A 15,668-nucleotide genomic window follows, 5' to 3' on the forward strand; every position below is an offset into this window, starting at 1 on the left:
TTTCTCAACCAGTCTAGTGCTACTATAGTTATAACACAACCCACTATCAGCAATAAGAGAACAAGTATTTTCAAAAATATTATATCTTGTGTCGCTTTTATTTTCAATTTCTTTATAGTTTATATCTATTGTAATTTAATTTATGTTTTATTAAAAAAATCTTTGGATGACTTTAATGTACTTCTCTCTTTTTTTTCTAATAATTACAATTCTGGCTATTTTATTTGTGATTTATAATTTGTATTAATTGTTTTTTATAATTACTTGTATGTGGTAAAATGAATTGTTATATAATTTAATTGTATTATATAAGTAACACAAGTATATCAACTTATTAAACATAAATTTAATTTATTTAAATATAAGTGCTTTTCGGAACAATTTTTTTAATTTATTTTTTTGAAATATTATTTTTATTCATATTTGTAGTGAAAAAATACTTTTATTTTAATTTTAAAAAATCAAATTTTAATTATGTTTTTAAAATATATTTTACAAAATTAAGAACATATAAGATTATAAAATAATTAAACAGATACTTGATTCTTACTAGGGCAAACTTTTTAAGTCTAGAAAAGTAATAAATATTTTAATGCTTTTAACATTTAATCACTTTTAATCTCTATTATAAATTATCAAATCATCACAAGTTTTTTATTCTATTACCTCAATTCAATCATTCATAAAGTTTTCACTGATTTCATTTTTCATTTTATTTTATTTTACTTTATTTCCTTTTCACTTTATTTTCTTTCCATTCTCTAATTCAAACTTATGTAGCACAGACACTAACACATACACTAATACGACATGGACACAGATATACATATAATCTCTAAAATATAGGACATAGGGACACAAATATATATATTATATAGTTATGGATTATATAAATTACAATAAAGATTTATGTGTACAAGTATGTTTCAAAAAAATTTAGCAAAAAGATGTTTTTCATGGCTGGTTCAAAAGGATTTGTTCATTATTTTTATAATTATAATAAAATTTTATACAATAAGTTTGAGTTTTTAGAAAATTAATGTATTTATCTTTTTAAAAATTGTGTTACAATTGTTAAAAATCCAACAAATATTTTTTGAATTAGATACTTCATCAATATGTGTCCTAAGAGTGTCAGTGTCTCGGTGTCTGATACGTATATCCGACACGAACACGCCATTTAAGAGAAGTATCTGAGTCTCGTAGATTAAAAAAAAACTTATAAGAAGGATATTAATTGATTTCAGTATAACATATATTTAAGATTTAATTTTTGAGGTTTCCACACATATTTGGTTTAAAAATTATAAGAACATAAAAGAAATTAAATCAAACGTAAGATAATTTTATAATTTTTTCTTTCTTCCTAATAGTTACAAAGTGAAAAAAATCAATATATATATATATATACACTTTAAAAAATAATAAAAATATGAATACTTGAGTCTTTTGTTATTTACACCACCATTATATTCTTCTTCTCTCAAACTTGTGTTGAATTTCATTCTTTCTTTACTGTTTAAGGTTACCATTTAAAAGAACAGATTCTTTTGAGTTGTCCAGGATTCATTTATCTGGTTTTAGCTTGTTCAAATAGAATATCATAATCCACTGCATTTTGAATACAACTACTTCCTTAAATAAATAAATATATATATATATGATATTATTAAAAAAAGTCTTTCATTTTTTTAAATATTTATTTTAATTTTGTAAAATCGATTAATTTTAGTCTTTCTTTTTGGTCATAGACATGATGATGTCTGTTAATGGCTGACGTTTGAGAAAAGTGGACTACAATACTCCCAGGTGACAAACTCGAACAAAAAAATACCGTTTGATGAATTTTTAACGTTATGCCTTCAGATTTGGAAAGACAGATTTGGGTTTCCTTACAAAGTAAATAGAAGCGAGCTACTTCTACTGCATTATGAGGGCACATGCAAAAAATTTAGATTTCTTTTTGTTTTATATGAAATTCTGATATATAAAAAAAAATAGATTATATGTTCTATTAACTTTTACTCTATTTTATAATTTAGTTTGATAAATTTCTTCTAATTTTTCTTGTTTTATAAATATAAATATTTTATTTCTCTATGTTTTAGGAATGATAAAACGGGTTGAGTTTGGCGGGCCGGTCCGTCGGTCTGTCATCATTTTGTTGGGACGGATTAGTTTTTTAACCAGACAATCTGTATTGGTCCAGTTAACCTAACCTATCAACTTATATTGGTCCGGTCCATCTAACTCGCCAACCCAACAGGTCACAAGCAGAACGGAGTCTGCCTTTTTTTTTTTATACTTTTAAAGAGTAATCTCATGCTTTTGGAATACAAATTTGTGATAACCAATGTTTTATATAGAACTTTATTTACATTAATTTCTTTATACATCATTTTATTTTTTGAAGTATTATTGATATTTATTTTATTTTATTAGGTATTAAATTTTTTCATTAGAATATTAAATTTGTATTTAATTATATTACTATTTTTATTTTTTTTTAAATGATATTAATGATCATAACAAAATAAATATATCTAAAATAAAAAATAAATAAAAATTTGAAAAGTAATAGACCATTCCGTCCTACGACGGATAGGTTACTATTTTCAACCCACCCTGCCTCATTTTTTGTGGGTGGATCGTTTACACAAAATTTTATAATGATAGTTAACTCTTATGGTAGTTTAAGAGAACATGTTTTAGAAAAACAATAATGATTTAGTTTTAAGGTTTTGGAAGTTAGGTAGTGACTCAAGGTATATTTTTATTTAGATTTTCATAAACTTTTGAACGATTATGCATGTATATGTTAAGAGGTTTACACTAAAGTTATATTTAATTTTATTGTAAAAAAACTATAATCAATACCCAATTACTTTTAAGTTGCAGAGGGAAGAACTTGTAACCGGGAAGTTGAAATAAAAGAGAAATTTGGAATCTATGTTGAGATTTGGGAAGAATGGGAAACATGAGTCCTAAATTTAAAAATGAAGAGAAATAATAATTTGGGTGTATATATTTTATAGAATAAAATAAGAACGTGAGAAGAGTGTCGTAATCAAACCGTCCACTTGGCGAGTATCTCTGGTTTCTAATTAGGGAAATCCAATGGTCGTTTTCGCAATCTCCATTGGCACACGTGGTCCATGCACTCTTCCCCACACTTACCCAACACTTTACTGCTACGTGTCCACCGCCACGTCTCTCTCTCGCACGTGTCTCATTACTCGTGTCGTCTCTCCCCACTATTCCTATAAACCCAACCTCCACTCCCTGCAATCCCCTCCATGTTTCTCCAACCTCTTTCGCTGTTACTCTCACTCACTTTCCAAACCCTAAAAACACAAAAATGGAAACTGAAGGGGCCTGCTGCATCACCAACTTTCAAACACCTGCTGCACACCACATCTCCAGGGTCCACAGAATAATGTTAGGCTTCCGCCCTATCGCCCCCAAACCCCTCCCCGCCGCCGCTCTTTCCGATGCTTCTTCCTCCGAGACCGCCGCCGACGCCTTCTCCAGATCCACCACATCCAAACGAAAGCGCGCAAAAGGTAACGGTAAAACCACCACCAGGCACTGCACTCGTAAGAGAAACGCGCCTCCTCCGCCGCCACCGCCTACAACGCTCCCGCTGCTGCCGGAGACTCCGGTGCCGAAGAAAACCGCCTCCAGAGAAAGCCACAAGAGCGCGCCGGTGTGGCTGAGTTTCGGGAACCGCGGCGGTGCAGTAACGTCGGTGGATCCGTTCTGGTTCCCGGCGGCCGGATCGGTGGTGACGGTGGAGTGCGTGACGGAGATGTGGCGGGAGGAGGAGGGGCTGGGGTTGGGGAGTGGAGACGAGGAGAGGAAGGCGAAACTGGAAGAGGACACGTGTCCGGGGTTTATCTCGGACGGTTACGGGAGGGTGACGTGGACGAATGGTGCGTACAGGGAAGTGGTTGGTGAGGGAGGAGTTTGGCTGGCGATGAAAGTGAGCGTAGCGTATCCGTATCGAGGGTTCACGGGCTGGGTTAGGGTGCAGTACGCTTCTGGGAAAGAGAGAACCGTGCCGTGTGACGTTTGGAGAATGGATTGCGGTGGTTTTGCCTGGAGGTTAGACGTTAAAGCGGCTCTTACCTTGACCCTAGCTTTGTAATATAATATATAATATACCTCCACTAACTCCTGTTAAGGTTCTTCACCAAACAGACAAAAGAAAACTCCCATTCAAACGATACCGTTTTCTTCCCTGCCACCTCCACCTCCACCTCACTACAATAACTCTGAAATATATTACCCTATAAGGCTCTTGATCGTAAAGTGTAAATTATCGCACGTGCTTTTAGTGAGATCGGAACGTTAGTTTCTGTGTTGGAATCTGTATACGAAATATGTATATATATATTAATTATATGGGATGTTATGTTTTGGAGCTTTGATGGTTGCGCTTGGTTCTGGTGTTGATGATCGGAGGGGGGAAGAAGTAAAGTTGAAGGTGATGATGAAAAAGTTAAAAATTAGAAATTTTGATTTGATTGGATTGGCGTGAGGATAGATCTGGGTTGTATGAATAAAGATGATGTGATGGGTGGGACAGATGGTGAAGGAGGGTTGGGAGGAGAAGCAGTAACAGTGTTGGTTAGTGTTTTTGGTTGGGTGGGGTCAGGATGACATTCCAATATGCCATTATAAGCTCCTCGGAAGTTGTTCATTGCACCACGTCGCTGCATCTCACTACCATGCATACTTTTTCACCTTTTTCCTTATATATGTTTTGCCTTTCTTTCGTTTTTGCTTCTAATGGAAACACTACATTATAACATCCTTGCCAAGACCCATCCTTATCTTCCAACTACGTACACTACCCGTCACCCACACACCAGAACTACTTATATTGCAAACCGATATGCTTTTCTTACGCCTTATTACTTACTTTTCTTATCACTTTTGGAAAACGAATATTGCGAAGCGATGCCCTTCATTCATCATCAAAGGTTTAATTGTAAATGAGTTGCAGTCAAATCCGTGATGATATTTAATTCAAAATATGTAACACTATAAACCATAACTCAGATATTAGGTAGATGAAATCAAATGGAAAATGCTTTGCGCAAGACACTTTGACAAGAGTGCTAGGAAGACTTCATATATGATACTTGAAAAGGAAAAAATGTAAGTTGCATAACATGGATAGTGGAAATAACATCGGAGAGAGTGAGGGATGGGAACCGGAAGGACTTATCCAAGGATACAACAAGAAGTTTTCGAGTATCATAACTAGCAAGTTACTTTTAAAATAGTAAGAACCTAATAAAATTTTGAAAAATAATTATAAAATAAAAGAAAAAATGAAGAGAGATAGGGAGGAAGAGAAGAAGATGAACTCTGCATGCTGAGATGAAAATGAAGAAGAGAAGAAGGTGAGTGAGAGATGTGTTTTCTGAAGCAAAAGGTTGCGCTATTTATAGATGGAGAAAATAACCGCATCCCACTACATGAGCAAAACTGTTTCCCATGGTCAAGGCGGTTCCGAGCTGTTGCAGAGAAGAAGACTGTGTCTTCCTAGAGAGTGCGGAGCAGATCTGGATCTGTTGAGAGCACGCACGTTCTAGGTGATTCATTCAAGGTAGGAACCGTTTCTGGATGTCTCCTTAGGTTGCGGAACATTAGGACTCTATCCCACGTTCAACCTCTGCGAACGAGGGTTTCGAACGTTGGTCCTCTACGAACGAGAGTTTCAGAGGTTTGTGCGCACACTCTGTTTTCCGTTTTTGCACACACTTTGTTTTTTCATTTATGTTTTGCAATATTATAGATTATGTTTTACAACAAAAATATGATTTGGTTCTTGGAAAACGACAAAACTATTAAATATATTTTAAAATATTTTTGTATTAGACTTAAACATGACATGATTATTAATGAGGAATTTCGAATTTAACCCACTGTTAATAGTTTGAGAAATGTTCTTATACAATGTACAGTTGAAGCTTTCCAAAATTTGGGCATGAGTAAGTCGTTCATATAGGAGTGTGCCAAGAGGCAAATGTCCAAGGACATTAAAAGCGACTCGGTTTGGTCTACCCACCAAGTAAACTTCGTCTCTCCTCGGATTGCTCCTACAACATAAGTAGCCAATTCATGGTTTTGTAATTGATAATTGTTTTACTGAGGACGAGTTTCGTTCAAGGTGGATATTACACTTGTACGAGTCGATTGACCTTTCTTATGTGAAGGGTTACAAAACGTTGGTGATAAAAATAGTGGTGGTTTAGTTGCGGAAGATTTTTAATGCTTAAGTCAATAAGAATTTGATAAATATGAATGAGCACTACAAAAAAAATCATGAAATAGAAACCAATTTTAGAGACAAAAAATAATTAATTGTTGTAGTGACTAAATTAGAAACCATTTTAGGGACTAAATAAATTTTTTGTTTCTAAATTAGTTTCTATTATTGTTAAATGGTTTCTAAATTGGTATCTAATTAGCAACTAAGGTTTTTGCTACCAAATTTAGAATCTAAATAATTGGTAGTTAAAACCTTGGTAGCTAATTAGATACCAATTTAGAAACTATTTCACAATAATATAAATTAATTTAGAAACCAAACATTTTTTTAGTCTATAAAATGGTCTCTAATTTAGTTACTATTGCAACTAATTATTTTGGTTTTTAAAAATTGGTTTCTATTTGATGATTTTCTTGTAGTGGAGTAAATAATGAGTGTGAGAAGAATATTTTGTGAGATGGTATTTACAAGTTTTGGGCCTATAACTGTCTCAGTAATTTTTACCGTTATCAGATACTTGGTCGATTTCCACAGGGATGTGGAGTGATTACTTTCTATTAGTGGTATAAGTGACAACTGCAAGTGGTTGATTCTCACTATCGCATGTGAGTATTAGCTACTCAATGCCTTTCCATACTAGGTAGTACACAAGCTCCCAAGCTCTAGAACCCGATTTTAGGGTAATAGGACTTTTATTTTGAATTTTAGCTCTATTTGTGTCTTTGTTGAGCTCTCAAAATAGATAGTGTTTTCATGACTAGTCATAAGTCAGATTTTACGACTTTTTACATATCTTGTTGATCCATACTTTTCTAGCTTGATGTTTCGAGCTTCTCAAACTCGATATTCTGAGCTTAATATGATTACAATGCAATTAAGGTGGGAATTATTATTACTATTAAATAGTAATTAAAGCAGTAATAATGACATGTCACAATGAGAGGAACAAAATCCTATAAGCATTAATGAAGGGTTTAATAAGGGAGTTTTATTTCTAATGATGACTTGTACGTTTTTGTGGTGCCACGTTAGTTTGATGGCTGACGTTTCACCCAAAAGAGGCTACGAATGGATGTGTTGCCCTAGACCGAGGTGATGTTTCATTTTTTGCACTTGTCTTTTCGTTCATAGCATTTTGAGCGTTAAGGTTTTAAATGAGGTGTTTTCAAAACTTATAAAATCCAAAAAGTGAATACTTTGTCACCTTTCATTCATTTGCTTTGGTTGGTGTGTGCGCTCTGCTTTCATTCTCTATTTTCGTTCTCCATACTCTTGTTTATACATTTGTTGTTTACTCTCACTTAGGTATGTCTACTTTTGTTTCCTATTCTTCTGATTCTATCTCTTCATTTGGGAATATGTCGAACAAGCTCAAGATTGAAAGCTTCTTGTAGCACTACATCGCATGTAATGTTAAGAGGTGTATATGTGTCAAACTTGTTTATGTGCCTTTTCTTGAAGTTTTGGGTTAGAGGAGGAAGAATAATTTAACCTTAACTCATTTTTTGACCTCTGAGCTCTCTTCAATGTTGATGTATCTAGTCACTCGTTCTTGGAGGGCATCCATGATGGTTGAAAGATTAACATACAAGGAGTCTAAGAAAGAGCCTGGTTGGAGCCCTAAATTCATGGAATGCATAGTTACGACATGATGCAAGTCGGAGATGTTCATGGATGCTTTGGCGAACCGAGTCATATATTGTCGTAATGGCTCAATGTTTCCTTGAATAACATTTTGAAGAGACATGGAATCTGTTACAATGGGCTTACAATCTACAAACCGAGTTTTAACACATGTTGTAGAAGGTTTTGAAAGATTCTATCGAGAGAAGAGGTAACAAGTAGTACCACCTAAGACCTATTCCTTTCAAGGTATTTGGGAATAGTTGGCAATGTAAGCAAAAATCTATGAAAAAAATATTGACTTGAGTAAGATAGGCCTTGTTGTGAGTTGCCAGGTTTGAAGACCTATCATATCTTTCAAAGTTTTGCCACCGCCATGTCTTTGGTAACTGAACATGCATTACCTCGGGGGTAAAAGGATGAAAACGGGCCAATGTCTGCATGTTCCCAAGGCACAACCAAGCTTTTATAATGTGTGGTCAAACTCAAGTTCCTGGTTGTGATCAATATCAACTGTCCTCACTGATACGCTATGATTTGGAACTGATGGAACTGGTGGAACGTTTGCATTCGATTTTCCTCGTATACTCAACAAGACTCTACCATTGTCCTCGACCATTTTTGAAGGAGGTGCAGGACGAGACTCCCCTTCCTGATTTGTGCAATGTTGCATTGCCTACTTTGAGTGGAGGGTCACCCAATCATGCTAGAGCGAGGTATCTACTTGTGAAGAGTCAATATTTCATTATGATCTTGTCTCCCAAGGGATTGGATTTCTTCCTGATTTTGATTCCTCATCAGCTTTATGTCCTTTTGTATGCTAGAGATGGCATGTTGAACAACCATTTTGTTCCTTTGGAGGACATTGTCAATGTGGATCTTGAGGGATTTTATAGCATATGGATCCATCTCTGAATAGGATGTTGATGCAATTGTTTAGCGTCTGGTGAGTACCATAAGACTTGTGGCCAATGAAGAGTTTTATCAGGGCCCTATAGTGGGAGCCAAATTTTCTTACCGAGGATGAGTTGGAGTCGTCTGAGGTAGATATCCGAGTTGTGTAAGTTGATTGACCTCTTCTATGAAGGGTTGTCGAGCTTTGGTGATGAAATTCGAATAGTGGTCCACCTATAAAACACTTTTTGATGCTCAAGTCGGTAAGAGTTTGAGAAATGTGAATAACTAAGTAATGAGTGAAAGTAGTTAGTGTGAGAAGAACACTCCCTAAAATGGTATTGATAGGTTTTTGGGCTTGTAACTTGTCTCAGTTGTTGATCAAGAGTGATCATGTGCTTTGAAGAATCCAAATCCAAGGTGTTTGATGAAAGGCTGGTGTTGCTGTTGTGTTTGGATGGGATCTGGGTAGAATAAAGTGTGATTCACTCCTTTGTTGAATCTAAAACTGATGTGATTTAAAACCTTTTTGAAATCAAGTGTTTTTCCAACTAAGTGAAAAACAACATGTTGTTTTGTCGAATCAACCGGTTGTTTTGCTCTTAGGAGTTTTGAAAAAGGTTGAAAATTGTTTTGGTTTGGTTGACTTAACTGTCAAGCCAAACAATCGGTTGTTTCGTGGTTTCAACTGATTGTTTATTTGAAAATCCTAACACAATTCAATTTTGAATGGTGAATCTGTTTTAAATATTTTCTAACTGAATACGCTCCTTCATTAAATGCTTTGACCAATCTTTGGAAAATATAAATGGTTTGTTTATGTTTTCAAACAAGTAAGAAAACTGTTTAGAGAAATTCAGTTTGATAAATTTGATTCTAAGATTTCAAGATTCACATCAAGCTTTGGATTTTCAAGAGAGAGTGGAATAGGATTGCAATTGTATTCAATTCAGATTGTACTATGATAAGGTGTAATCCTTTCTAAAACTACTATATTTTTGGTGTTGTGTTGCCAAGGAGTGTTGTGTGTTCTTGAGGTGTTCAAGTTCAATACTCTTGGTGTGGTTTGCCAAAGGTAGTGTGTTTCTTGAAGGGTTCAAGGTCACTACTTTGGTGGTTTGTGTTTTGTAATCTGGTTTGATTGCTTAGTGGATTACCCAGTGGTATTTCGGGGACTGGATGTAGCTCTTGACTTAAGAGTGAACCAGTACAAACTGTTGGTGTATTTCTCTCTACTTACAATATATATTTAATACATTGTTACTCATTCCATTAAATTTATCTAATTCTCCTAGAACTCTAATAGTGGTGTTAGGTCTAAGTTCAACCATCTAGGACGCATAAATATAATACTAAACTAACTTTATAAAAACTTTCTTATTATATCTTATATCAATTTCAAAAATTTCCTAACCAATGAGTAATGTAAATCCTTCTTAATCTATTCATGTACCTAAATTTATTGGAGAAAATTATTAGAGATTACAACTTATAATAATTTATAGGTTATAGAGTTTAGAACTTATAATAATTTATGATAATATTTTGAAAATATACCACTGAGTAAAAAGGTTACCATCAAAATTGATGAAAGTGCTTATTGAAATTAGAAACAAGGAAAAATAATGAGAAACAACACCTTTATAACAACACACAAATCTCAAGAAGAAGTGATAGAAGATTTCTCACTTCCTTCCTCTATATAAGATTTCTCACTAGTTTATACTCCTAAATAAGTAAGATGTTTGATATATCAAACAACTATATCAAGCTCCATACTTTTCACTGAAGAGGAAAAAAGCTACATACATAGGCATGATAAGTTATGTCATGTATCAAAGAACTTGCGTAAAGAAGCCACAACATTTAATGTTGCATGAAGAGCCTTTAATGTGTCTATGTGCTTAAACATAGTCAAATGACATTCAAAGAAGATGAAAGACTTGTAAACCTCATAATAGTTCCACAAGGATTTACAACTATTATTTTCTTCTCAAATCTATATATGAAAACCTTCATAAAGACGACATATTGATGACACTTACGAAAGTTGTTATAATTGCTTTCAATCCTTAGCAATCCTTTAGCCTTAGTGTGCGAGTAAGAACATTGTTTATGCTCATATCAACCTAAAAGAGTATTTATCATCTTATATTCGTCTTAGGACGTTACCTTTTTTTAGTTAGTAACATGTGATATTTTATGCTGCATCCTTTGGATAAACAAAGTGGTTTATCTAAGAGTGATTGTGTTTTAAAGAATACATAGAGTGGATGTGTTCGAAATAATACTTGTGCTTAGTCAACGATAGCTACGTTCCAAAGAATATTCATGCTTATGCATAAGTGGTTGCATTTCAAACAATACTCATTTTTAGGTAGGAGTGGTGGATGTGTCCAAAGAATACTTATGTTTAGCCAAGAGTGATTGTGTCCAAAGAGTACTCGTGTTTAGTAGGAATGGTTAGATCTAAAGAATACTCGTGTTTAGCAGGAGTGGTTGTGTCCAAAGAATACTTGTAGTTTAGCCATAAGTGATTAGATAATACTTATTTTGTACCTTGCATCGTTAGTTTGCATTAGTGGGACCTTGATCTTATCGATAAAGAATTATATATACTTTGGTTATAACACGATCTATTACAAAACTACCTTATATAATCTTTCAACTCTTATCTTTTTGCATTACATGTTATCAATCTGTAACAAGTTTAAGGAGAGATTTGTGAAAAACGATCTTTGAAAAGTACTTTAGACAATTTATTTTTCAGCTTCAAATTACGACTAACGACTTTTAATCTGACATAGTCTTTTAGAAAACTTGATTGACAATGAGTCTATTAAACTTTGTCTATTCGTGTTTATCAAATGAAGCTTAGTAAAAAAAATTTGAAAATTTTAAATACACAATTCAATCATCTCTTCTTATGTTTTTGACCTATTTTCACAAGTATTTTTTGTGTATTGAATATCAATAAGTATTTTCATTCATTATTTCATCAATAACATGTATTTACAAGTACAAATCTATATTTTATTTCATTATTCACTTTAATATATATTTTTTCATAGTATGTTCCTTATTTACTTTTTAGTAAATCATTTATCTTCTAACTTCTTTAAGTGTTATACTTAGAGTAAATATTTGTTTTTATAAGATGGTGAAGTTTAAGATTACAAATTTATAAATGATTTTCTAAATTTCTTTAAAAAAAATAATTTAGGCAAATTATCCCTAAACTAATAAAATAAATATTAATAAAAATAAAATAGGAACAAATTTGTATAAGAAAAAACAGTTTTAATGGACAATCCTATTTCCTTTATATAAGTATAGATTAGTAGAATATGTTGCACTTATCCACATTTTTTAAATATATTTATATAATAATATTATATTATAATTTTAATATTACATTTATATGATAAAAAATATTACAATAATATATGATAAAAAATAGAACTAGTTCAAAAAAAAGTAATACATAGTTATATAATTTTAACAAATTTAATATAATAATTTTTTTTACAATTAATATATGATAAGAAAATATAACTAATTCAAAGAACCAACTTTTACCGTAATACACAATTATATGATTTTAACAAATTTTATATGATAAAAAATATTACAATATTATATGATAAGAAAACATAACTAATTTTTACAGTAATATAAGGTTTAACCAACATAATTTTATGAATTTTAAAAAATTTTATATGATAACAAATATTACAATAATATATGGTAAGAAAATAGAACTAATTCAAAAAGCTAACTTTTACAGTAATACATTGTTCTGATTATTTAAAAAAAATACATAATTAAAAAATATGACCATTAATATATGATAAAAAAAATATAACTAATTCAAATAAGTAACTTTTACCGTAATAGATAATTATATGGTTTTAACAAATTTGATATGATAAGAAAATGTAACAAATTATAAATAAAGTTATCTGAGAAAAAATGTAGTTAATCCTTCAAACAGAAGTTGAAACCCGGAGAGATTTTAACTTATTTTTTTAACTATGAAATAAATAAATAAATTGAAATTTAATAATTTCATGTTCTGTCCAAACTTTTGGTCCAATAGATCTGAACCCACAGTCCAACTCTTCAGCTCCAGATCACGAAAATGGCAAGCCTTTCACTTACATTCTTCTTATAACTATTAATAATATAGAAAAACAAAAAACAAAAAATTAAAAAACAAAAACCATATCATAAATTTAAAAACACAATTAATGTAAGGAAGATGAAAAATGGAAGAATTGGAACAAAGTCAGTGAAAAACTGAATTTGGATTCATCTAACTTAAAAAATAGATTTTGTATAGATTAATCAAAAGATAGAAAAAAAGTAAGATATATGAAAACAAGAATGTGTGTCTGCCTAAAAAATAAAAGGAAAACGAAAAGAAAATGAAGTTTAAAATACATTATTTGACTTGTAATTAATAATTTTAAGAGAAAGATAAATTATTAAATTGATAACTATTATATTTTCAAGGATATAATTGAGAAAGAAAAGTTATTAAATCAATATATTATAGTGATATTCTTATTTCTATGAATAACTAAGGATAAAAGTACAAAAATACTGAATATACTAAAAAAATCATTCAATAAAAATTGAGGTAAAAAATAATTAATTACTATATTAAATAAATTAGATATTATTTTAAAAATTAAAAAAATTTAGTCTTTAAATAAATATTAATTTAAAAAATAATTTATAAATTTTATTAATAATAATAATAATAATAATAATAACTTAAAACAACATTATATTTTAAATTCTAAAATAATAACTAATTTAAATAATATAGTACTTAATTATATTTTATCTTGATTTATATTCAATGAAATCCTGATATATCTATAATAATATATAATAGTTATAATCGCCTTCTAGCTATTATTTTGGTCATACACATTTTTTTTATCACAGTATTTTATTTTATTTTAGTGTATATATTTTATGTCAACATTCTTTTTTCCAGTTTTATTCTCTATATATAGTTACTTTTAATAAAATATTTTTATAATTTAATAATATATTTATTTTAATAGTTATTCTAATAATAGATTTTTTTTTCAAAAGAAAAAAATCAACAGTGTTTAAATTATTTATCTTCAGTAAATAAATAAAAATATTTATTTATTTAATAAAATAAATAATTGTATAATGTTTGAAAATATATAATAAATTTTGTAATGACATTTATAAATCTATAATTCAATAAAATTATAATGATTATAAAATTATAATATAATATTTATAACAAAAGATAACATAACAAAATATTTAAAAATTGCGAAGTAACAGAGAGAGTGCGAACCAGCTAAAAGAATATAAAGAGAATATATTGTTTAATAATTTTTTTAACATTATCTTTTAATTGAACAATTTTATGATTTAATTAAAAAAATTATTTATTTAATAAAATAAATAATAAAATAGTTTTCTTTATTTAAAAAAAATAAAAAACTAACTTTTTCTTTTAAAATGATAGTATATGTATTTGTGTAGGGTTTAGATAGTTTATATTTGGGGTCTAGATAGTACTTGTTACCGGTTTAAACAATCGTCTCTGATCTGTTGGTCGTTTTCCTTCTCTTTTATTTTCGTACTTGATTGTGATAATCACGCAATTCTTCAAGTTGCATAAATTTTGTTGCTCGTTGTCTCAATTCATCTAAGTTAGTCGCTGGTTTCTTGTATAAACTATCGGCGAACGATCCTGGCCGTAGTGCTGCCACCAAATGATGCATGGCCACTTCCGGATTAAGATTTCGGATTTTTGAAGATAATTTACCGAACCTCTCCATGAAGGTTTGAAGTGATTCACCTTTTTTTTGCCGTATATCGATAAGTGCAATGGATGTAAGATAATACGGTCTAGTTGCAAACTGAGTACCAAACTTGGACAAAAGTGTTTTAAAGCAATCCACCGAGTTAGGGAGAAGCCTTGTGAACCAACTGAGTGCCCCTCCCTTTAATGATGTGGGGAATACTCGACACAACACCGAGCTGTCTGACGTATAAAGACTCATTTGTGTTTTATATATGTTCACATGATCGTCCGGATCTGTAGTTCCGTCATAAAGATCAATGTTTAGCCCTTCCCAATTAGGAGGAAGTTGTGCTTTCATGATTTCATCAGTAAAGGGGTGTCCCTTTGGTTCGTCCTCCAAAATGAGCGTACGTTTTGAGGAGGATTTTTTCGGGAAGGGTTGTCTTTCGGCTTCCAAATTCAACCCTTGAGGCCTTGGTGCATGCGGTGGTCTCCTAATTTCTGGGTCCCGCCTTCGAGACTCTCGTCTGCATACGATCTTGGCTAGTTGTTGCTTCATTTGATCATTTTGTTCTTGGAGGATTCGTATTTCCTCCTCGTTCTTCTGTTGGAGGGCTTGTATCTTTTGACGCATTTCTACCATCTCTCTTTGTAAGATTTGGAGCAAAGTTATTTGTTCGGCCTCTGTCATTCTCTCGCTTGCCATCTGCCTTGTCGAAAGTATCTACTGTGCTCCTTTGAGTCTATCGACCTAGATAAAACCTACTCCTGGCTTAAACAATTGCCTCTCGATCGGAAGTTAATATGCAAAAAAATTTCCGAAGATTAAGTAAACTCTTTGTATAAGAGCGAATGATATATTAATAAATGTGTTTATGCTAATTTATAGGGTTAATAGTAGACTATTTCGTGTATAGTTAATAAAATAATATTCTCTGATTTATCGTATGGTTACCAAATTTATAATATATTTTTGATTTATCGCGTATCTTTTATTTTCTACTCAATATATCATACATTATATGATTGTTTGTTACTATTTTTATAAATTAATATATATATATA

The 15,668-nt window shown here is 31.4% G+C and overlaps 1 protein-coding gene across 1 annotated transcript; it reads left to right on the forward strand.

The window, feature by feature from the left end:
* The first annotated feature begins 3,358 nt into the window (after window positions 1-3,358).
* On the forward strand, window positions 3,359-4,147 carry LOC137822325 (uncharacterized). The gene has a single exon (XM_068627210.1). It carries the CDS (start codon window positions 3,359-3,361, stop codon window positions 4,145-4,147), a length of 789 nt encoding a protein of 262 aa, XP_068483311.1.
* The last annotated feature ends 11,521 nt before the right edge of the window (window positions 4,148-15,668 follow it).

Source organism: Phaseolus vulgaris, chromosome 9, assembly GCF_000499845.2.
Source record: "Phaseolus vulgaris cultivar G19833 chromosome 9, P. vulgaris v2.0, whole genome shotgun sequence".
NCBI lineage: Eukaryota > Viridiplantae > Streptophyta > Magnoliopsida > Fabales > Fabaceae > Phaseolus > Phaseolus vulgaris.

Coding starts and splice junctions, on each gene's coding strand:
- LOC137822325 (XM_068627210.1), top strand. CDS start 3,359: ATGGAAACTGAAGGGGCCTGCTGCATCACCAACTTTCAAACACCTGCT.